The 24,793-nt window shown below is 38.6% G+C and overlaps 2 protein-coding genes across 3 annotated transcripts in view; one reads left to right on the top strand and one right to left on the bottom strand.

Annotated features, from left to right (window-relative positions):
- The window catches only part of toc (toucan), a 109,512-nt gene that overhangs the window by 74,541 nt on the left and 10,178 nt on the right, over positions 1–24,793 (bottom strand). The window contains exons 2-3 of the mRNA XM_089731645.1: positions 10,315–12,713; positions 9,193–9,329 (exon numbers count right to left, since the gene is read on the bottom strand). Of these exons, the coding sequence (XP_089587771.1) occupies positions 9,193–9,329; positions 10,315–12,713 (2,536 nt within the window). The remainder of the gene's footprint in view (positions 1–9,192; positions 9,330–10,314; positions 12,714–24,793) is intronic.
- LOC149501787 (uncharacterized) overlaps positions 9,077–24,793 on the top strand; it is a 76,523-nt gene continuing 60,806 nt past the window's right edge. For both annotated transcript variants that reach the window (XM_089731656.1, XM_089731658.1), the window contains exon 1: positions 9,077–9,085. In XM_089731656.1, the coding sequence (XP_089587782.1) occupies positions 9,078–9,085 (8 nt within the window). In that variant the 5' untranslated portion in view covers position 9,077. The remainder of the gene's footprint in view (positions 9,086–24,793) is intronic.

Here is a 24,793-nt window from a genome sequence, read left to right as displayed (position 1 = left end):
TTAGTAACCAACTTTCTGCGTATTTCAGTAATTCGTTCAAGGGACAGCAGTAATTGTACAATATAGTTTGAAAATTACCCTATGCGAGTCATATAGACATATAAGTCATAGACTCCGGTAACCACTCAATTTATTTTTAATGCTTCGTCGTGTGAGCGTACTCACAGGCTCACCTGGTGTAAAATGGTTGTCGGGGCAAATCGACTTTAAGAAAATAAATGCCTCAACCCACGTTGATACATGAGTTCACCCTGAAATCGGAACTCTTTTTTATCGCTTAGATGGGTGGACGAGCTCACAGCTCACCTGGTGTTAAGTGGTTACTGGAGCCCATAGACATCTACAACGTAAATGTGCCACCCACCTTGAGATATGAGTTCTAAGGTATCAAGTATAGTTATGACGGCTGCCCCAGCCTTCAAACCGAAACGCAATACTGCTTCACAGCAGAAATAGGCAGGGTGGTGGTACCTACCCGCGCGGACTCACAAGAGGTCGGTCCTGTCACCAGTAACTCATTACCACTCCGCGTTAGAATTGGGCAGGTGGTACCCGTGCTGACTCACAAAACACCTTACCACCAGTTAGGTGAGTCGGTAGGTCATCCGCTATGCTAATCGTGAACTACTGCCAGCGCGCAAGATATGCATAAGGGAAAAAAGTTTATAAGGGAAACTTTTTTTTTTATTGCTTAGTTGGATAGACGAGCTCACAGTCCACTTAATGTTAAGTGGTTACTGGAGCCTATACACATCTACAACGTAAATACGCCACCCACCTCTAAATATAAGTTCTAAGGTCTCAGTATAGTTACAACGGCTACACCACCCTTCGAACCGAAACGCATTACTGCTTCACGGCGAAAATAGGCGGGGTGGTAGTACCTACCCGTGCGGACTCCCAAGAGGTCCTACCACCAGTGAAAAATGAGTGGCCAAATATGCTGAAAATGCTTCAACCACAAAACAAAGTATTAGCTTTTAGGGTAGTGTCGGCTGGTTCACAGCTAACCGAGTCCCTCATAACCGTGGAAACCGAACAATAGTAAACAAGCTAGTTGTTTAAACAATGAGCTATTAAGTGCAGTAAAATCACTTTTTAATCATCAACTAAACACATTGTCGCATGGCTGCACGTCGCACTTTCTATTTAGCCTGTAATTTTTATTGTAACGATATCTAACAATGACTTGTAATAATTATGTAATGACAACACACTTACACATTGCTGTTTCTTAATCATGTTTGTTGGACACCACAATTTGACATCGACTGTTTTAGATTAATCATTTAATAACTTTTTTTAGGTCTTTACCGAAGCTCATAGACATCTAAGAATTCGAATAAAATAGCGTCATTCAACTTGAAGCATGAGGTCGAAGACCTTTTCGGGTCTACAACGTGTTCTACAATCAATTATATTAATAGTATTATTATTTTTATAAATATTTATTTCACATATTGTTTGTATCATTTACATATTCTAGTAATTTTAGCTTTGTTTTCCTATCTAATCGTTGGAAGCCTAAGGGGCTATTCCAACTACATGCGGATCAGTAGGTGAGCTCACGGGCTCAACCTGAGAGAATGGCTAACACTAGCCCTAGCAAGAGCAGTGCTTCGCTGAATTTACTACCAGATCGGTATGGCGACCCATTAAGAAGATCGGACGAAATATTCAGTTGGTTAATTTTAGCCAATACCTCACTATTTCCGATTCTTATATATTTTTATAGTAAAATATATTTGATCATTCTTGTTTTGGAATAGTGTTATAGCTTTAGATAAAATGGAAATCTATAGTTCTTTTGCATAAACAGTTATTACGGTCGGCTGGCGCCTCATGCTCCGTAGTTCAATCAGTCTGCGTCATCAATCAATAATATTGGACTATCTTGAACTTAGATACTTATATCAACGATAATACCATCTCAGTAAAAACTTTGATAGAGTGAACGATCAGATAAGTTTTCAAAAAGACAGAATGTAAAATAACATTTATAACTTAATAATATTATGTACGTTTATTGTTTGACATTAATATAGTTAATAGACGTTTTTTGACGAAGCATGTTGCTGATAACTCTATTTCTGTAATCTGTCGAAGCGTGTTGCGGATAATAACATGTACTTTTAGGTTAGGAATATTGTTCTTTTTTTTATAATAAGTTAATAGACTAGTGCACTGTTTTTTATTTTATTTTTTTTATGATTGAAGGATTACTGGTAGCCCGGAGGCCTTTCCAGTTTCACCAGGACAGGTGGGCGATCCGGAGAGGTCGCTCCACCATGGACGCGGTCTTGCGCGTCCGCCACCTCTCCGATCGTGCGTGCTCCGAGGGGGGCGTGTTGTTGGCTGTGTCGATTGATATCGCCAACGCCTTCAACACGATCCCTTGGAGCACGATCGTGGAATCGCTCCGGTTTCACCGCGTCCCCCCTAGTCTCCGCACCCTGATAGAGGATTACCTCTCAGGGCGAGATGTAGTCTTCCCCGAGAGGAGGGGGTGGGGACGGAAAGCGGTGTCGTGCGGGGTCCCGCAGGGGTCGGTACTGGGACCACTCCTGTGGGACATCGGTTTCGACTGGGTCCTGCGCGGTGCTAGCCTGCGTGGCGTCGACGTAGTGTGCTATGCCGACGACACGCTGGTGACGGCCCGCGGAGCTGACTACAGAGCCGCAGCGATCCTTGCGACGGCGGCGGTCTCCACCGTCGTTAGTCGCATTCGGAGATTAGGTCTTGAGGTGGCCCTCCGCAAGTCCGAAGCGGTGTGCTTTCACCCAGTCCGGAGGGGGCCTCCTCCGGGAGCGAATCTCATAGTCGGCGGAGTATCGATCGCAGTCCAGCCGAAGCTCAAATATTTGGGCCTTGTGCTGGACAGTCGATGGCGCTTCGACCACCACTTTGGTGAGTTAGTCCCGAAGCTGCTGGGGATGGCGGGCGCACTAGCCCGTCTTCTCCCCAACGTCGGTGGTTGCAGCGCCGGCGTCCGGCGTCTGTACCTGGGGGTCGTGCGCAGTATGGCTTTGTACGGCGCTCCCGTGTGGTCGCCCGCACTCTCTGCGCGCAATGCAGCTTTGCTGCTACGAGCGCAGCGGGTGCTCGCGGTGAGAGTTATCAGGGGGTACCGTGCGATCTCCCGGGAGGTCGCCTGCGCCCTCGCCGGTTCCCTTCCTTGGTATCTCGAGGCTGAGGTAGCAGCTGCGGTATACCGGCGCAGAACACAGTCCCTGAGTCGGGGACGGACGCCCGGCCCGTCGGCTGTCGGTCGGTGGAGGCGTGCTGCGCGTCATCTGGCGTACGCCAAGTGGAGGGAGCGGTTGCTGGAGGAGCTTGGCCAAACTTCAGTCACTCGCCGACGCACCCTCGAGGCCCTGGTGCCCGTGCTGGAGGCATGGTCAGATAGACGACACGGCGTGCTCTCCTTCCACTTAACGCAGGTCCTCTCGGGGCATGGTTGCTTCGGGAGGTACCTGTGGAAGGTCTGCAGGAGAGAGCCACATCCGGGTTGCCACCAGTGCGGGCATCCGGACGATGACGCTCAGCACGCACTCGAAGCGTGCCCGCGTTGGGAGCGCTCGCGGCGAGACCTCATCGCGGTGCTGGGGAGAGACCTCTCCTTGCGGGCTGTCATCGCCCGCATGCTAGAGGACCAGAATTCTTGGGAGGCCATGACCAGGTTTTGCGACCTGGTCATGGCGTTCCGTGAGGCTGAGGAGCGCGAAAGGGAGTGGGATCCCTCTTCGGCTTCACAGCGAAGAAGACGGAGTGGGCGGCACGGGCGCGAAGCTCCCGTTCATCTCCCGTAGGGGCTGTCGGGTGCCGGGTGCGGGGGTGCCCGGTACTCGGCTGTTGGTCCGGTGGTGAGGCGGCGCAAGGTGGCTCCTGTGCACCGCTCACGGTGTGTCTCCGAGACGACGTCCTGCGGGATTTTCCCGGGGATGGAGTGCCGTCCTATTAACAGGATGGGTACCGGCGACGGCGAGCCTTCGGCGCGCACTGTGCGGTACCGTGGGTTTCGTGGAGTCGGAGTGGTGGGGCTCGATGGGGTTTAGTCGGTAGTCGTTCTGCGGGGCAAGTGCTTCGCGCGCCTTTTTCAAGGCGTAGTCTCCTGTGAGAAATTGGGGGAGGTGAAGGACCTCGGCTCTTCTCTTCTCCCCTTCTTCCTCTCAGGAGGCGCCGGAGTCCGACATAACCCGGTCCGTTACCCCCCTCGACCGGGTATCCGTAAATGGATTCCCCAGCGTTAAAAAAAAAAAAAAAAAAAAAAGGACAGGTGGGCGAGCAAAGGCTCAGCCAGGAGGGGTGGGATTTGCTAACAGCTACTCGAGCGCCTCCGAAGGAGACCTAAGTCAAGAGTAGCTCAAGAGTAGCTGCTTCGCGAATGAATCTACTACCGGATCGGAATCGCGACCCGCTGAGAAGATCCGGCGAGAAACTCAGCGAGCTGATTCATGGGTTAGGTTGCACGGCGAACTCTTTGTCGAGTTCGACGAGTACGGTTACCGAGCACTGTTCCTTCGAATTGCACTGGAACGCGTTTGCGTTACTTTGCGGGAAATGTTCATTTCATAGCAACCTGACGGAAAATTTCATCACTATAAATACCTATGTACATAGTGTGAATTTAAAAGTTAAAGTTAATTAAAACAAAATGCAATGCTGGAAACGATTATGAGTTAGGATTTTCTCTAGAAAGAATAACTGAACGGTATTAGAAAAAAATCGTGTGAAGCTAGCTGGTATACGAGGATTAACAGAGGAGACTTTTTATCGTGGTATAAAGACCCGGACAACGCAGGATGTTTGCTAAAATAAATACGAAAGTGTGTGGCTGGTTTGTGATTTTACGTACCAAAGACTTTATCCAGTTTACAGTTAGTAATTTGTGGACCAGGGAGCAAAACTTTATGACAGGAAAATGCAAAAAATAAGTCAATGCACGCAACTTGTTTCATTCATTAGGTTTGATGTTTTTTAGAATATATGAAAATATATTGAAAATATATTATTATCTAAAAATATATATTATTTTCTACTCATATGTTAGCTTACAGGCGACAAATATCTCTACATATTGAAGCAAATACTTAACTTCGAAAAGGAATTTATACTGGACTCTTTAGGTATTGCTAACTACCAAGTAGAAGGACAAAGTAATTCACATTGTTTTTGTACTATTTATATATTTTATTTATCTAATTTCTGAGACCTAGATCATTTTTCAGTCACTGAATTGAAAAAAATAAGTATGTTAATTGCATCATACAAAAAGTAAATGCTCGTTTTTTTTTCGGAACGAAGTTCCTTCTGGGACGATGCGGAGGGGAACCGGGAAAAAACGTCCGTAACGTAAAATTTTTATTATTTATGTATATTCTTAATATGATGGCTAAGTGTCTAATGTATAGTTTACGTGATGACGGTTATTATTATTATTCATATAAGTAGCTGTTTCTTTTTATATTATTATTATATATTTTTTATAAATCATTGTGAATAAAATAAAGTTGATAACTTTGTAAAGTAGTTTTTTTTTATCAATAAAAAAACCATAACAAAAAATGTATACCCGAATAATTATTTTCTTTATAGGTACCTCGAAAAGAACTTAAAATTAATATTTTTATAATAAGGAACTTCGTTCCTATTCGGTGTCCCACGACACCACACATCTTTTTTAATTTATTCTTCTTGAAGCTAGCAACTAATTTTAGTTACTTTCTTTGCTTTTCTGTATGAAGCAAACATCTATTATTTTCTAAAAAAGACATTTCGCTTGAACTTTCTTCCTCTGTACTCAAATGTGACTACAGGTGTAAATAAACCTAATTTAAAACTACTCGGTTAAAATGTTCATGTGATAAAAGTTAAGCGATGTTGAAATGTTTGAGCATGACATGACAATGCATAATTGTTTGCTTATAAAATAACATCATGTCTCTAGCTAGTTGTTTGACCAGTTGTTAACTTGATTATAAAGTGAAGGACAGTATAAAGATTTCCCTATAAAATTTTCAAAATCGCAGGCAATTTCAGTAACTTTGGTTGAAAAGTGAACTTCCATTTAATTAATTATTACAAAGATTTTTTTAAATGTTAAAAAAGACATCTGAACTTTTGTATATGCAATACAAAAAAATCACTTAATTAACACAAGTATTTTAAAATAAATAATAATAAAATATTCATTTATAGTTACTAAAAACGCTATCAGAACTTAAAATATGACACCATAGAAAACAAAACTCGAAAGTAACCGTTCACGTGCCGCGCTGCGTTTAATGTCATTATTATCATTACATTTTAATCAATGATTTTGTTTTATTATTTAAAAAGTCAACACTTCACTAACATATGACACATTTTCCCTTAGAAAATGCGGTATGCGGTAAACTATATTATGTGAGGCGAATACATTGATTTTTCGCGTTGCAAGTTAGCTGACGTCACGGACGCGACAGTGTCGGCGCGCGCCGTGCCGCGTCTCACCGGCGACTGGCGAGCTCAACCAGTCAAGAGGAAACGGTAGTTGCCATGCGGTCTTTAACTTGTCTGCTACTTCTGCCAGCTGTAATATTGACCTTCCACATCGATTTGCTCTTCAAGCTTCGCTTAGTTTCAAGTAATTTCAACAAAAAATTCATTTCATTCAAAAAACTAAAAACAATCAAAATTTACAACTATTGTCCGCTCCTCTTTCATGATATTACTAGACAATGATAGAAGTCAGCAGAATGTATTTTCTCAAAGCGTGGGTTTATAATCATACAAAATATTTTGTTTTTATTTTTGGAATGCTTTCAAATTGGCACAGTATAAGGACGACTTCCGTCCTACGAAAGTACGCAATGCAACGTTAAGCTGTAAGTTTTTAGCGCCTGACAAAAATGTATTAGCACATATTACGCTCGTCGATTACGAATTATTAATGTTTACAAGGAATCAACTTATATGTTACTTTTACATTTTTACACATGAAGCGTTCTTAATTTAATCAATAAGTTATATGGATACAAAAAGGGTCCAATACATGTGGTTAAGTTTGTTTGTTGATACGTTTATTAAGTGGATAGATTCCAGTAATGTTCATCACACTTTTTTTAATAATTGCATTCAGGAACCACTTCCTTAAAAATATGGTAGAAATATGTACATTACTAGCGTTAAATGTTACTCGCGAATGAATCACAAAGACATCCCGCCTATTTCGAGCTTATTTCCGTCAAAACAAAGGTTGTAAGTGTGGGGCAATAGTTATGACTTAGATCTTATGTTTCGGAGGTGTTGCATCAACAAGGCGATGTGCATGAACTCCGTTAACAACATGACATAAGGTGAGCCGTCAGCTCGTTTACTCATCAAAGGAATAAAAAAACAATAAAAACTGAAAATCATGTTTTATGAAATATTAAGCGGAACTAAAAAATCAAATATTTTTAAATTAATTTTGATTACTATTTTATAATAATTAACCAAGTGGTCGTAGTTGGATTGTTAGGCTAAAGTAATAAAATTATTGTATAATATTTGTTGTCATTAGTCATTGATACGTATGGAAACTTTCCGATTAATCGGACGTCCTGAAGTTCTTGAAAATTACAGATATTTACAGGTCAAACTGTTAAAAGAATGTTAAAAATATAGTATTCAGAGCACAACGCCTTAAACCAAAATATAGCAAAATTGTAAGAAATATATTTACTACGTATTTCCTACCCAGCAAAAGGACAACTGGAAGAAAAGAAGTTTAGAGATATAATAATATGTACATACTTGCAAATGCTGAAATCTACAGAATCAATTTCAACGGAGCTGTCATTGTACTGTATTAAAGTAATATTTTCATTTTATCGCTTCGTTTTCCACGTTCCGTGACGAGTGGTCGCTTATAAATATCAGTAATGTCAAGCTACTGCCAACCACTAAGCTCTTTTCAAACAAAATTGGAAGAAGGACATATCACAGCGCTCAAGAAGAATAGTTAAGTAAATTAGGAGTCGTAAACCCATTTACGTACCTAGGTACACGCGACTTTATCTGAATCTGAAAATGTAATGTGCGTTGCCAGCCTGAAAGCCTTGCAATTCTTAATAAAATCACAGTACACTTAAATCGTACACAACCTTCGAATACTACGTATGTGATCGTAAATTCTTTCCGGATTCCTACTTCCAAGAAACACGTTCTTAATGTTAGAAATATTTTCAAAACCTTATCATTGACAAACGCGTAGAGTATTTTAGTTGTATAGCATAAATTCAATAGACAAAATCATTCACAGAAAACACATTGGACCTTGTTGATATTTTATCTGTGACGTCAAGAACCGGAATGGAGTTTTTGAAAATAATACATGGAAACTAATTGTATACGTTTTTTTGAACACCGGATATACGACGACACTCATGAAAAATAATTAAGTAACCAACGAAACAATTGTCGCAATTAAGGAAGCATTACAGCAACAAATACAGTTCGAGAAACAGACCGGTGTATTATAAATCAAACGATTTCTGTTAATTGTTTTTTGTAAAGCACGTCACAGTTTAGCTATGTGAAACAAAATATGCCACGTTAGTACCAACCACGTAACCTTGAATAGTGGCAGAAACCGTGTATCAAAATACTATTCCGTAGAACTGTTTCCACTGTCGTTTAATACGTCAATAAGTCGTTTTAGAAAATCGGCAATATTGTTATGTAAAATATACTAGTATGGTTTTATTTTAATTAGTTTACTACGTTTATTTACTCTGCCACTATAATTATAGCTCTGCCATTGCCGGTCCCAAGCTCGGATGAGAAAAGAGGAGGGTTGGCATCGGTATGCCACATCCCGGCCGTAAAAATATAACGCCGAGCAACGGGCGGCGGTCAACTAACCCGAACTAGGGCCTCAGTAGCCTAAAGGAACTAAATGCCTCTGAAATTCTGCTGTGGAAGGATGCGGGAACCCACCACTAGCAATTTTCCTAAGAAAACCTTTACTTAAGTAAAGGTCCGTAAAGGTTCCGTAAAGGTCACGATCCTCAGCACTGATGATCACGACACATGGAGGAGGACTACGTTTATTTATGTTTCAGCAAACCGAGGGCTCAGTGATTAATTGCGCTTTTAATTCTCGTGTTCACTTCCAATACATTTTGAATGTTTGAAATGAGAAGAAAATCTTTAGCAAAAAATACTCACTTAACAGCGGAAAGCGGCTAGTTGTGTGTTTTCCTGTGGGCGTGCTCGTAGCACTGATGTCGCTTTGAGAACTGTGAAGGCTGCTCTTTCCACTACCATTGGACGAACCCAACTCCATCCGCATGCGCATATGTCTGCTGCTTAAACAAAATCGAATCTTATTGCCAGTTTAAGATAACAATAATAATAATAATAAGTCTCAACAAAAAGTCGGTGGTGGCCCAAATGCAAAAAACAGTCTTGCTCGACAATGCGCGTATAGTTCGCCGGTTTCTCTCCCAATAGTCCGTAACGCTCCGGCCGATTGTTGCCCACCTCGCCGGAGTATGTCCTGCCGTCTTCTCAGGCGAGGCAGTGTTTAATACAAATAATAATAGTAATAAGCCTTTTTACTTCTGGTTTTACAATCTTAGGTGGATATAATATTACATTAAACAACAAATTTGACTTTTGTTACTAAGTTAGCTTAAATTAATATAGTACCTAATTTAAGTACATGTATTAAAATAATTATAAAATTTGGGTAAAGGCGCCCTCCAAGTTTATGGTAATTACAGTATAACCCTTATGGTATTGCGTTGGTGTACTCTCTGTAAACAGGAAGGGAATGCAAACAGCTGAAATTGATTGTAAGTTCAAAACACTTTGATCTGTTTTCTGATATTCCACTATATATACCGTAAATGTAAAATTTACCACATTATTTTACGCTTTTTTTTTTTTATTGCTGAGATGTGTGGACGAGCTCACAGCCCACCTGGTGTTAAATGGTTACTGGAGCCCATAGACATCTATAACGTAAATGCGCCACACACCTTGAGATATAGTTCTAAGGTCTCAGTATAGTCACAACGGCTGCCCCACCCTTCAAACCGAAACGCATTACTGCTTCACGGCAGAAATAGGCGAGGCGGTGGTACCTACCCGTGCGGACTCACAAGAGGTCCTACCACCAGTAATTTACCACATAATGAATGCGTTTTTAATTTTTAACCACTGAGATCAGCAATTGATTGTATTACGAGTATAAATAGTAATCATAACGTAAGTTTAAAATGTTACCATGTTCTTTTAGCGTAAAATCAAAATTGAATACTAATAGTAGTTAATGAAAACATTTACCTTTTTGGTTTGGTGTTAGCATTCGTTGATTTTGAACTTAACATTCTTGATACACTACAAGAAGTCTGAGAACGTTGCAATGTGAAAGAACAGTCTACTTTAGATTTAATATCTTTAAAAGATTTGATCTTGTAGTCGGTTTTGATTTCCAACGAATTTTTCTTTGAAAAACTCTCCCGTCTATCCGTTTTTTTAGTAGCTTTAGGGCTACTTTGCACGCTGTCAGCGTCGTTCTTTCTACAGGTTAGCATAGTTTTCAGTTTACTGGGCACATCACGTTTCGGCATTTTATATTTTTTTAAGGTGAAACTTCGCTTTTCTTCTTTGGCTTTTTCGTTAGATTTCATTTCTTTCTCACTGTTGATAGAATTTCTTTTGCTTGTATTCTTCGGTGTTTCATCATCAACGGTATTTGATAAATCTAATCCTTGTTCCGTTAAAAGAGTATCTTGAAGTGGTGAAAAATAAAGATCGACTTTTCCGTTACTGAAGTTTTTCTGGCTGCATTCCGAACGCGCTGATGAAGTCGACCCCTCTGGTGACATATCTTCGATAACGTTTAGAAACACGGGAGATGAACGATGATTTTCAAAATCAGTATAAACACCACTTGACTCCATACAGGAGTCATCATTTCTGTTAACGATTAATGGAGGATGAGAACCGTTACCATTCTTCCCCCCGTACAGTGCTCCATCGATTACTTGTGCTCTCCGATCTCCTCGCTGCATGTGATCTTCGAGACCATCAGCGTCACTTTCGGTGAAAAAGTCAGAATCGGTCATAGGATCAGCCCTTCGAGCCACGGGTACATTTTGCCAGTCCATTTCTATTGCATCTTCTCTATTGCACATTGAATTGTCAGCACCTCTACTCACTGGTCTTGACATTTCGCCATCACCTTGATACCCATCCAAACTGGTGATACTTGTTATACTTGTGATGAAACTATTGGAAACTTTTGATGTTTCCATTGACTTCATATATTCGTTTTTACTATCTGAATAGGTTTGTGAATCGTGAACAGTTGAAACAGAAAACTGAGAGTAAGTACTAATTTCACCATTTATTTCTGAACTGTCAAGAGGCAAATCTTCAGGAGAGGGTGTTTGTTCTATTCGATTAGAAGTTAAAGCATTTGTCTGTTTAGAGTCCAATGGAATTTCTAATATGTTTTCAGCAATAGAACTGACAGGTTCCAAAATGCTGCTGTGAATTGAAGGCATAAATTCTTCTTCAGCTAAATTTGTTTCTTCGTTTTCTAATAAATTTTCTTTGATGGATAAATTTAGAGTTCTGGGTACTTGTCTTAAAAACTCTTGAGCACAAACAGATTCAACTGGAGAAATATCGAATGGCGAAAGTGAATTATGATCTCCTTCATTTAATATGGTTTCCAAGGTAATAATGGGAGCACGAGATACGTTTATCTTATTATTTACTTCATCTTCAAATCCTTCATTTTGTATTGTCGATGCAGCAGAATTACTTTCAGTCTTATCTGTCGATGGCGAGTCACCGTTATCTGGAGAGCTCTTTAACTGGTTGGTGTCACAGAATATTGGTAGCCCCTCTACAGTTGGAGAAAAAGAATTTTCCAAATAACAAATGTCGTCCATTTGGTCAGGAGTCAATATACCCAAACTATCGTCTAGTGAATTCTCTTCGTTAGCTTTACTTTGTGAATTATCACTGGGACTTAAGTTTGACTCAACATGACGCATTGGTAAATGCGACTTTAGTTGTAAACATAAGTCAGACCTTGAATGGGTATTGAAAGTTTTTTTAACTGGAAAATTAAAATCATTTTCACATGAATATTCAAATTCTCTCATAGGCTTCTCATCAAAATTTAAAACACTTGGTAGTCTATCGGCACTTTTATTTGCAGACCTGTTGAATTTTTGGTTGTTTGGTGAAGAAAAATCGATAGGTTCGAACTTAGGTCCGTCCCACGATAGATCGGAGTTTTCTTTACACGATGTTGATGAGTTTGGTTGAAGATCAAAAAGCAAGCTGTATGGCCCGGATTCTTCATCATCTTTTTTATCAACGAACTGTGTTAGATCATTTAGTATTGCTTTCCGTTTCTTATCAACGTCAAGATCTTGTTTCTTTGTGATTTCGTTTAATTTTTCTCGCAAGTCTAAAATTCTGGGGTTCTGTTCTACTACCTTTTCTAAATTCATGCTCATTTTTGGTATCAGTGAGGCATAGTTCTTACAAAAGAGTTGTTCTTTAACATCGTTTTTCGTTTTCGAGTCGGTAGTTCGTAATCGTTCGACAATGTTGGTAGCTCTTGTCGTTTCTACAGATTCTATTGTTTTAACTTTAGAACGGTCGGGATAGAAACCCCGAAGCTCTAAGGTCCGCAGTTTTCCATTTTTATCAATAGGGATCTGAAATTAAAAACAAAACATCATTATGCACTGATATAAATCAACATAAAATGTATGTATACACGTATACACGATATTTTTATTTTTGCAATACTCTCTAAGAAAATCGTGAAAGTAGCATTAATAATCACAATATTAAGGTCCATTATCTTAAGCGCAGACACTTTATGATTAAAATTTTCCATTCTTTATTCACATGTAGTTCTTTTTGTTCATTGTTTGTTGTGGTTTATATGTTCTTTTTAAATACTATTATTTTTCTCGGAATACTTCGCTTCAAATTATAATCACAAGCTTTCTGCTTATTGAAGTGTATGTTTTTAGGAAAACTTAATAGTCTAAAGAATTCAATTAGATAATTTAGTATGACGCTATTACTGAAGACCACCGAAGGCACATACTAGACTGTATTCATGTTCCATAATATTCGAAATATTTCACTTCAAGTTGTGGAGTTTTTCTGAATATTTTTTGTTCACGTGTTCCTGTATCACGTGCAACGTGATAAATTATAGTAATTTTGTCTATGACAGTAATATCAGATCTCTTGTGGTATAACTATTTTCTCAGTTGTTCTCTCATAATACGTAATAAAGTTGCTGTTAAATAATGGGTTTCCGGTAAATACTGATTGATAGATTTAGATTAGATTAGATTTTATTTAGATTGATAAATTGATTTAAGTTCATCTGATGTTTGATGTATGTGGACGACCTAATTGTGCATGTGAGTAGTATCAGTTTTGTGGAATCGGGCAAGCTCCTGTGATGTCTTCACTATATTCCTACAGATTCTAACAGTTGATCATACAATTATCATTTTATGCCTTTCCTACCAATTCGTTGATAGGCTAAGGGACTATTCCAGCTACGCCCGGACGGGTAGGTGAGCTCATAGGCTCAATCTGAGAAAATTTCCTAATACTAGCCCTAGTAAGAGCAGTGTTTCGCAGAATCTATCAGCGGATCGGAATCGCCACCCATTGAGAAGATCAGAAACTCAGCGGACAATTTTATACGTTTAAGTCTTAAAGAATTATTTTTTTATAATTGAATATGCAATTTGGAAAAGGGCACATGTCGCATATTTTGTCAAATACGTTTTTTCATATACATGTAGTTTTGAGGCTTACCTACATACATTTTATAATAATTCCAGTAATTTTCAATTGCTAATTAACACTAAAATATATCTCAAAAGTTAATATTTTAAATTATACACTGCTTTAGAAAATAATCAGTTTTTTTCATTTCCTGAACATTTTACTTTTTCAGAGATGTGCTCTTTCCGAAATTGCATATTCAATTGTTTTTATTGCTTAGACGGGTGACCGAGCTCACGGCCTACCTGCTGTTAAACGGTTACCGGAGTGAATAAACACCACAAAGTGATTTCCAACATTTAGCATGCAATATGAGGTATCTCAATGGTTTAGTTAAGGGGCTATTTGATCATTCAAAGCTAAATGTACTTATTCTTCGGGGCAAAAACTGGCATGGTATTATCTATCCGCGCTCATAAGACACCCGAAGACCAGCCATTTTTTTTTGGCGTTAATGTCTTCGTTTTGAATAGCCATAAAAAAACCTTTTTTTATGCCGCCGTGATAGGTTGCTACTTCTTCTTTTTATTATTTGATTCTTTTTTAATTGTTAGTAGTATTATAGTATCGAGTAATTAATGACTGGGGAATCTTTTTAACTTATTAATAAGCTCCTGAAAATTTAATTTATGGATATGTGTTTTATGTATGTGCACCTATGCGAAACACACCTTCAAACATTCTATCCGCCGAATGCACACACAACTCCCTGTACCTATTCATCACGGTTCAGAACACATGGTTACGCATGGTGATCATAATGCAAACAGCGTAGGTACGTACCATGGTCAGTAACATGATGTCATATTATACAGACATTATGGATACGTCACATTAAAAATTTAATCACGTCAAATCGATCACATAATAGCAATATTATTGTTTACAATTGATTTACATAATCCGTTTGTTTCAAAGGCAATTTTAATGGTCAAGAATGTTTTTGGTAACACGCATTTGCATCAGCATTACTTAAAATGAACTTAGCAAATACTAATGATATTTTTGATCTAAGGATATGTTGTGAGCCCTAAACCGTAATACAAAACAATATAGACCTAAAACCTCATGTCTCAAGGTGGATTTCGCCATTCACGTAGTGATAAAGAAGTAACGTAAATAATATCGATTCAATCAATATTAAAAAGTAAGGAAAGTTTTGTTAAATGTATTATATTTAAATCAATTTACATTGTGTGCAAATGCGTTTTATTTCACATTCGTTGTTTGAAGGCGTTCGATAACAATTATATTAATACTGATGTATATAATAATATAATAACTCCTAGACATAAATTTATATATTAAAGTATGGATTGAAATATTTGGTATAAATTAATAATATTAAGCCCATGTAAAGAAAATTGACTGCCTTAATTTTGGCCCACTTGCGCTCTTTGAAAAGCAGTTTGAATTAATGTATAAGAACATGTAATGTCCATAAAGCAGCGGTGACCGAGATGAAAATAAATAGTTATAAAATTAACTCTCCTCAATGAAACTCTTATGAAATGAACTCGGCAGGCAGCCCCTGACATTGTTGACTTCCATGAACGACGGTAAACACATGGGTATACTTGTCTACCTCAACTTTGGTAGTCGTCGTGGCCTAAACGATAAGACGTCCGGTGCATTCGTATCTAGCGATGCACCGGTGTTCGAATCTCGCTGGCAAGTACCAATTTTTCTAATGAAATACGTACTTAACAAATATTCTCGATTGACTTCCACGGTGAAGAAATAACATCGTGTAGTAAAAATCAAATCCTCAAAATTATAATTTGTGTAGTTACTGGTGGTAGGACCTCTTGTGAGTCCGCTCGGGCAGGTACCACCACCCTGCCTATTTCAGCCGTAAAGCAGTAATGCGTTTCGGTTTGAAGGGTGGGGCAGCCTTTATAACTATACTGAGACCTTAGAACTTATATATCAAGGTGGGTGGCGGCATTTACGTGGTAGATGTCTTTCGACTCCGATAAACACTTAACACCAGGTGGGCCATGAGCTCGTCCACACACCTAAGCAATAAAATAAAGTAATCTATTTAGAATTGTGAACTAAATGACTAAAGAATAGACATAGGTAGACATTTAAAATGTAGGAGGGAAAAAGACTTAAATGTTGTTTCTTTGTTTTTACAGGTTAGTCTACTAGTATTAGTTTGGTATATAAATGAAACAAATAAAATAATAAAAAACAAAATGTGTGCAACGTGGTAGAAGTGAAACCCTCCAAAATTAAAATACAATTATCCTAAACGTCTTAAGTATATGTAAAATTTTGTCATTAGTATCTGTGAATTGATATTTTAATTTCACGTATAATCCTAAATTAAAATTCACTACAAGACCTTTCATACACACGTTAGTATTAAAAAATCTCACAGATGGCGCTATATTAAATAGTATGTATATTTCTGTTTCATTCTTTGTTGGCTTCATCCTACACATTTTTGTATTTGTGTCTCTTACCTGTCGTTTTTTCCGTTGCATCCGGTTTGAAATCACAACGATTCTAAAGAAGTTTTCACTTCAAAATACTTTGTTTTTACAGAACAACATATAGGAATCTTATTTAAAATAATAACAAGAAGTACAATCATAAGTTTTTAGATCTTATATACCCACATACTGTGAACAGTTTTATTTATTAAAACTCGCAATTCACAGTTCACTCACGTCTTATTTAAAAAAAAAAAACTCTATTCTTTCTTAAACAACTGCTCTGTTATTGAACCTACTTTTAAACGTGACTGTTTATCAGCAGTGCAAATATTTCGTTTGAAATTTTGACGCTTTCTTTCAGCCCCAAAGTATTGGAGCACGAAGTCACGAATGCCTTTTTTTTTTTCATTATACGAATGGATTCAATGAATCACTACGTATTGTGAAATGGGAGCGATGCTTCTCAGCCTGATTCCTCGTAGAATTGAGGCAACACACAACGAGCTCTCATTTACACTAATTACCGCATTTGACCAAGTCAACAGCAATCGGACAGCGTCAAACAGTTTATGCCTCGATGATATTAAATTCAATGATGTCACCGCCAAACGCTATTTGATTCCATTATTCACTCATTATGAATATGAAGAGCAAATGCATGTTTTTTTAAATTGATTTTTTTAACACTAGCGACACGCCCTCGCTTCGCTTCCGAAACCGTAATTTATAATTGATTTCTCCACTATTTAATGGATGTTATTATACATATAAAACTTGCTCTTCAATCACTCCATCTATTAAAAAAACCGCATCAAAATCTGTTGCGTAGTTTTAAAGATTTAAGCACACATGTCCCTATATACAGAGAAAGCTACTTTGTTTTATACTATGTTTTGTTTGTAGTGATGTAAATCAAAATTAAAGTTTTCTAGAATCAAATAAATTTATGTATACTTTTACCTAAACATTTCCACGGTTTTATCTCGATTTCATGATTACGTTGACCTCGTAATGTTTACGTTACGAATATGAATTTCGAACGCGAAAACACTTCAATTTCACGATTGCTAGGTCAAAGAATGGTACTGCTCGTCCACCTATTCATCAGGGTATACGACTCCGGGTGTCTCTAGCTACTACTATTGTCCCGCTAAAACAGTACCTTTACCAGTACCAGTACGAATTCCATTCGCCCCCTTAAATGCGTATATAGTAACCAGACTTAACAGCTACGAGGTACATGATCCTAGTTATTTTTCGTAGGCGGCCGAATTTAATTTGGTGACGCGTGAGCACGTTTGCCTGCGGCAGGCAACAATTCAGATAACAGGAAAATCTCGTACTGATAGTAGTGTTTACACTGAGCTAGAAAAGAAAATGTTCATTGCTATTCTCTCATATTTCATCATTAATTGCTATTCTCACTTGCTCATTTCCTGGCTGAGCCCTTGCTTACCCACCTGCCCTGGTAGAACTGGAAAGGCCTCCGGGACACCAGTAATCCCTCAAACATAAAAAAAATATATTTTTCCTACCTATGTTGATAGCCTTGAGAGGCTATTTCAGCTTCACCCTAACATGTAGGTGAGCTCACGGGGCTTAAACCAGAAGTGTTGCTAACACTGGCCCTAGCAAGAGCAGTACTTCGCAGAATCTACCACCGGATCGGAAACGCGACCCACTGAGAAGATCCGGCGAGAAACTCAGTGGGTTGTGTCTAATGTGGGTTAATTCGCTCGTCGAGCCCTTCGTCGCAAGCGACGGGTTCGACGAGGACGGTGACCGGTAGCTCATATTAGATAGCCCCCTTGTAATTTTCTACGCAAACGTCAGATAACCCGTAAGAATCTTAGTCAGAATTCACGAATAGTTCAAAACAAACAACTACGTGTACGCTGTATCTCTCTTTATTACAATCAATGGAAAGACGACGAAACAAACAATTACATTTAAAAATGATAAAACCGATACAGAGTTTTAAATGAGCTGTTATTATCTAAAAATGCATTACGTATCTACTAACCTACAAAACCTGTACAGCGATAATTCAGCGATAGTATTAAAATATTCGGTAAATGAAATATGAGTAAACACATTTCTTAATTTATCGTAGATTTAACTTATCTGTTGGTAGTAATCAGGAATAATGGGATATACAAGAATTCAACGCGAATGCAACGCTAAAGCAAAAATAAAGTATACCTACCTTTCATAGTTCTTCTCACCTTGCGTATTTATTCGCATAGTTAAATGAACGCTAATAAAAATAATAAAAAAATTAACGCTGTAAAAGAGCTCAGATTTGTCTTGTTGGACGTCAATTTAACAGATCCTCAATGCTGAGAAAACTCTGTAAATCAAATCCGGCGAGCGTAATTAATCTTTTCTATTTTACTTTCGATGTGTATTAAACTCGTAAACCTAAAATGTAAATTTAATTTACATAACTTTTCAAAACTCAGCAATTAGGTACCATAATATGTATAATCCCTCCGTAAGTCAGAGCCGCCTCACGGTCGTAAGATGATAAAATAATCTTCGCTGCACTATCATGCATAGGCAGTTATCTTAAATCAGTATAAAATATGTTACGTAGCCCTCATAATATATTTTTTTATCTAGTCTTCGGCAATGCAAACCAAAATTTGTCACTCAGGTGCTGTACCTAGTCAGGTCATAAATTCTGTCACATGTTTAATGTAAAATAATTGAAACAAGTTTATTCATTATGTAACCATTCATATACCAAAATGAACTTAACAAAACATAGATTCTTATGACACTTAAGTTTATTCAAAATGACCTCCGTGATTTTGAATACAGGCCTTCAATCTGCGCGGCCAGTCGTCTATCGCAGCACGAACGAGGTCCATGTCAATATCGGCGGCTGCCTTAATCAAGGATGTCTTGAGTGACTCCAAATTGGGATGAGGCTTTGAGCACGCCTTTTCCTCCAAGTATTGCCATATCTTGTAATCTAACGGATTCAAATCTGGACTGGAGGAGGGCCAGTCTTCGTGCCGGATGAAGTCGATTTCACGCGCCGCCAACCAGCTTGTGTGCTCTTCGCTCTATGAGCTGGCGCCGAATCTTGTTGGAATACTCAGTGCCTGTTATTGAACATGGTATGAGAAACAGGTTCCACAAGGTTCGTCAGGACTGTATTTTGATACACAACTGCATTCGTTTTTACACCTTTCTCACAAAAATGTACCTCTGTTAAGCCCCAATAAGAAACTCCCAACCATACCATGAGCGAGGATGGAAAATGACCTCGTTGGACACGCGGAATAGGGTTGCTCGCTTCTTCACTACTGTGTGAGTACACCTTATCATTTTGCTTGTTGTAGCTCTCTTCTACGGTAAAAAATTTTTCATCCGAAAAAAGAATTTCCCGATATTTTTTTCCCGCGTACTGCTTCAACAAAGCGCGGCATCTCTTCAGTCTCAGGTCCATTAGACGAGCATTCAAACGATGTCCTGTTTTTCTTCGATATGCCCGAAGCCCTAAGTCTTCATTTAACACCCTTTTCACCGTGGTTCTGCTTAACCCCATCTGAAGGGCCAACAGTTTCTGCTTACGTTTGGGATTTCTTTGAATTCGCGCCTTCACAGCTTTTATCACTGCTGGAGTCCTAACAGACCGAGGGCGACCACTTCTTGACCTGTCATCTACACTAGAGTCTTCATTGTATCGTTTGATGGTACGATAAACGAATCTTTTGGTTATATTCAAATTTTTCAGTATGTTAAAAATTTGAATTGGCGCGTAACCGTAACGATGCAACGCAATAACTGCAACACGGTCTTCTTTAAGCGTCCACTCCATATTTAAAAATGAGTAAAATTTTTGAATACATTTTTATTTTCATGAACAATTCGAAATTCGAATTCAATAAACTTTTTTGTGGCCAGCATTTTAAAAGAAAAGTTTTTACTGTGTGACAATACTTATGACCTGACTAGGTATATGGAATATGGAAAATTCTTAATAAAAATTACTGTGTTGTATACTGTAGGTTCAAAGAATTTTTATAATAACCACAGACGGCTTTTTTTTTGACGCAGAATATTTAAAAGCACAAATTCCTAAACATCAATACATCATAACAGGAATATCGTCACCACCTGTGATGAGGTCTGAGTTACTTATATTGAGGCTACCAGATAAATTATCAGGGACAATTCACACATGGTTATCTGACCCCAATCTAGGACTTTCTGCACTGCGGGTACCTTAGACCGACATAGATAACTGTATACATTAAACATGTATAGGGATCCGAGCGCATTAAATAAAACTTCCACTGTTCCAAAATCTTCTGTTAAAATAATAATAATTAAAAATCAATTAACACTTTTATTACGCCTTGCCCCTTTTTTTTTCTCTGCCATTCTGTCTGTCATTCGTCTTCTCCTTTCTTTCCGTTTTCTCTCATTTACATCATAACGCTCCGTTCCAAACTTTTTTCATACGTTCCGTTTTTACCAATCCTACATACATATATAAATACACATACATTTATAGAAACGAAACACCGAATGTTTGTCTGATGTGGATATGTTCCGAATCGAACAATCACACGATCATTTCATAGACATTAACTAACTACAGCCACTTATCTGGCCTATTAAGTTTCCTATGTTGGTTTTACGTTTTTTTTTTTTACTTTCTGATCAGTAACTACGCGCCCTTCGCGATAAGATAACAGAATACCTGAGTATTCTACTGCGGTATTTTTTTTAAGATTCGACGCTGTCATTACAATGAAATTCGTAAATTTATCCATGCATTTAAATTTAGCAATTTAAAACGCTTCAGACTGGCACCTTAATAATCATAGCTTTTAAAAAAATATATATTGTTTTAGTTCAGTTTTCTTTTTAACATTTTAGTGACATCAGTGGAAAATTGCCAGAATGTATTATGGCTAATCAAATTTGGCGACAATATACACTTAATTAAAGCCCACCGCTAATAGTTGGTACATAACGTTAGTTATTATTGAATATATTAATGTTATGAAATTAGTTCACTGGCAATGTAGACGGAAGAAGACCACAAGGTAGAGGCCCCAGACAATGAACTGACCAGATCCGCACTACTCTCGACACCACAGTTCACGATGCTCTACACTCGGCGGTAGAATGATCCAGAATAAACTCTTGTTGCGGGGAGGCGGTCACGACCCTCAGTATTGGGGAAACTCAAGCGAGAAGAAGAAGATATTAATGTCTCGATCCAGAAATCTTACATAGGCTTAAGGAAGATCCTAGCCAAGAAGATCCTAGCTATACGTGGTGGTAGAAAGTCTTGTGAGCACGCACGGGAGGTATCTTCATCTTTTTTTCTGACAGAGGTCCGAACCTCGTACGAAGTCTCCAAGTCTAGGGCGCGCGCGATTTGTATGGGAATTGACTATCTACATCTCTTGGGAGCAGACCGCAGCCCCGAGAATGTTTTTAAAGCCCTTCCGAGGTCCGAATCCGGTCAGAGTAGGGGCTGTCCCGCGGTCAGCACTACAACCAGACTCTCGACGCCACCCCTATGACCCCCGACCGACAGATCGAGGCGTGGTAATTCCAGCCTGCCTATTTCTGCTGTGAATCAGTAATGCTTTCCGTTTGAAGGGTGAGGCAGCCGCTTAACCTGGCTCCGGCGACCGCTTAACACCAGGCGGACCATAAGCTCGTTCACCCAAGTTAGCAATTTACAAAAAGCTGAACATAAACATAACACAATAAAAAATCTCGAGATCCCATTTCAAGTGAGCGACAATATCCGCTTATCACCAATGCGACGTACTACAAATTTAACTCACAAACAACAAAACAAAACAACAGAACAGGTAGAACAAAACACACCCAATGTTTTAGAAAATACGTACATAACATCAATTAGTAACGAGATCGTGTATAGACAATCTACAAAATGATTCTCAACAAACTACAGAACAATTTTAGAACATAAAATCGCGTCATATTCGATAGGGTTAATAATGAAGTAAAAGATAAAATCATTTAAAACGCCAATCGCTACGCACGTTGTTGACCTTAAACGATGATCTAATAAAAGCGGATGATGTTAAATGTATTTAATTCAATCTTCCATAATCTAACGCGAACGAAAAAAACGTGTTTCATTGTGCCAAGGTCAATCAGTACTAAACAGTCGGTGCGGCTACGCGGTCCTGTGGGAAAATTTAAGCGCAGTACTTGAAAATTCTTGCTTAATAAATACATGTACCTCTACGATCGAACGAAGGGTCTGTGTGTTCAGTGCGTGTTTTTTAACTTCTCTCTAGCTGCAAACGAAGGGAAGCTGTTCCAACTTCATACAAATTTGAGTTAACTTTTACGCGATCGGGAAGCTAAAAACTCGCACTAAGCACACTGGTCTTATTTGATTTATTTTAGTATCGAACAACCCACCCGAGTCAGCCGCCGGCTCTCAAGCACATCACCAATGCTAGGTTTAAAATGATGAAAATTCAATATTATTTTTAATCACGTTTAAAGAAATACATATTTTTATGATACAAAAAAGTCTTGGTTTTTAGGTAACGTTCCTTCAATGCCAAAGACGCCAATCTTGACCCATAAGCACATGAAGAAACAGGAGATTGCGACAGAAATTGGCAAAACAGTATCCGTCCGATCAGCCAGTAAAACTTGCGTTTCATATACAGTAGTACTGAGTGTGCATCCGATAAGCCAAGTATTTTAAAATTGATAATGTCTCGAATCAATTCTCGTTTTAAAATGATTTCACCTTGAAAAAATTAAAAGCAAAATAATACTGAATTGATTACGGTGGTTTCTATTTATATTTTATTTCTCTATTTATATTATATTTTTATTTCGTTGATCAATTTTATTCAAGTTGGAATTTTAAATTGATTAAAAGTTTTTTACTAAGAAAACTTTGTTATTGATAAACTATTAAACAAAAGCTCTACAAATACAAAACCAAACATAATAAAATATTCCACGCTCGAGAGACTCACGAGCCCGTATTAAATTTCCGTGACCTGACACGTTGAGAACAATAAAAATAAAAACTATCCAATGAATATCGGACTTGCACAACGAGGGTTTTGTTACCTTATTAAAGGAACTTCAATAAAAGTTACATTTTTAAAAACCACACGTATAAGAGTGGATTTATCTCGAAGGTTAAGGAATACGTGTTCACAATAAAATTTAAGAGTATGTGCCTTCTCTTTTCAAAGGTACGTAGTTCCCTGTTTCCGCTTTAAATAATAGCTACTATATACACTATTACACACACTACTGTATACATATAACAGCTATTGATTGAACGGTTGTTAAATTTATAAGCGATACTGAATCAATTTAATGGTACAGCGAGCTCAAGGAATATGATTTTTTTGGAAAAGGCATTCTTTTTTTTTCCTACCTATGCTGATAGCCTTGAGAGGCTATTTCAGCTTCACCCTAACCTTTATAGGTGAGCTCACGGGGCTCAACCGGAGAGTTGCTAACACTGACCCTAGCAAGAGCAGTGCTTCGCAGAATCTACCACCGGATCGGAAACGCGACCCACTGAGAAGATCCGGCAAGAAACTCAGTGGGCTGTGTCTATGGTTTAGTTCGCTCGGGGTTCGACGAGGACGATGACCGGAGGCATTCTAGTGTTGACTGATATCCCCAACCTGACTTTTTCGCCGGATATTTTCATTGGATCGCGATTCCGATCCGGTAGTGTTATAGATGCAGCGAAGCACTGCTCTGGCTGGGGCTGGTGTTAGCAATTCAGTTTGAGTCCGCGAGCTCACCTACCGTTCCACGTGAAGTTGGAATAGCACCTTAGGCTACCAGCAATTAGGTAGGGGAAAAAAACTGATACGTAGTATATTGGAATGCAACACGATAATCGGCGCGCTTTTAATAAATTAAAATAAAATAATATTACAAAAAATGAAAGAATGAAATATGCACATAGCTCACATTCACGAACCTCTTCCAGGATGAAGGACTGTAATCGCGTACAAAATTTAAACATAGAACTCAGGTCTCTTAACGGGTGGCGGCATTCATATTGCATATGTTCTCCGGCATGATGCATACGGACTCCGGTAACCACTTAAAGCCAGGTGGGCCGTGAGCACGTTCTACAGTCAAAGGATTAGAAAATCAAATGTGCCTTTCAAAAGACAAAATAGTCGTTATCCTAAAGGATTCATTGCCACAATTCAATCTTCAATTTAAACTTCACTCTGTTGCCTCGAAGGATGACAATATTCACGATGACATAGGTTCTGATAACGAAAAAAAATTGTACAAACTGCAAAATCAAAAACCTTGAACGATTTTAATTAATTTTACTGCTAGGTCATAATGTGCACTCCGCTAACCGTATACACCAGGTGGGCAGTGAGCCAGATATCCCATCAACGCATCAAAAAAAAAACATAACCTGAGAACCAAAACAGTTGGGAACAATTCCGATCGGCGGCAACCTGGTGACCTAAAGAGAGAAGAAACATAAGACAAACGTAGATGCAATGTTC

Source organism: Bombyx mandarina, chromosome 12 (genome assembly GCF_030267445.1).
Source record: "Bombyx mandarina strain Sakado chromosome 12, ASM3026744v2".
NCBI classification, from domain to species: Eukaryota; Metazoa; Arthropoda; class Insecta; order Lepidoptera; family Bombycidae; genus Bombyx; species Bombyx mandarina.
This window is presented reverse-complemented; position numbering and strand designations above follow the sequence as displayed.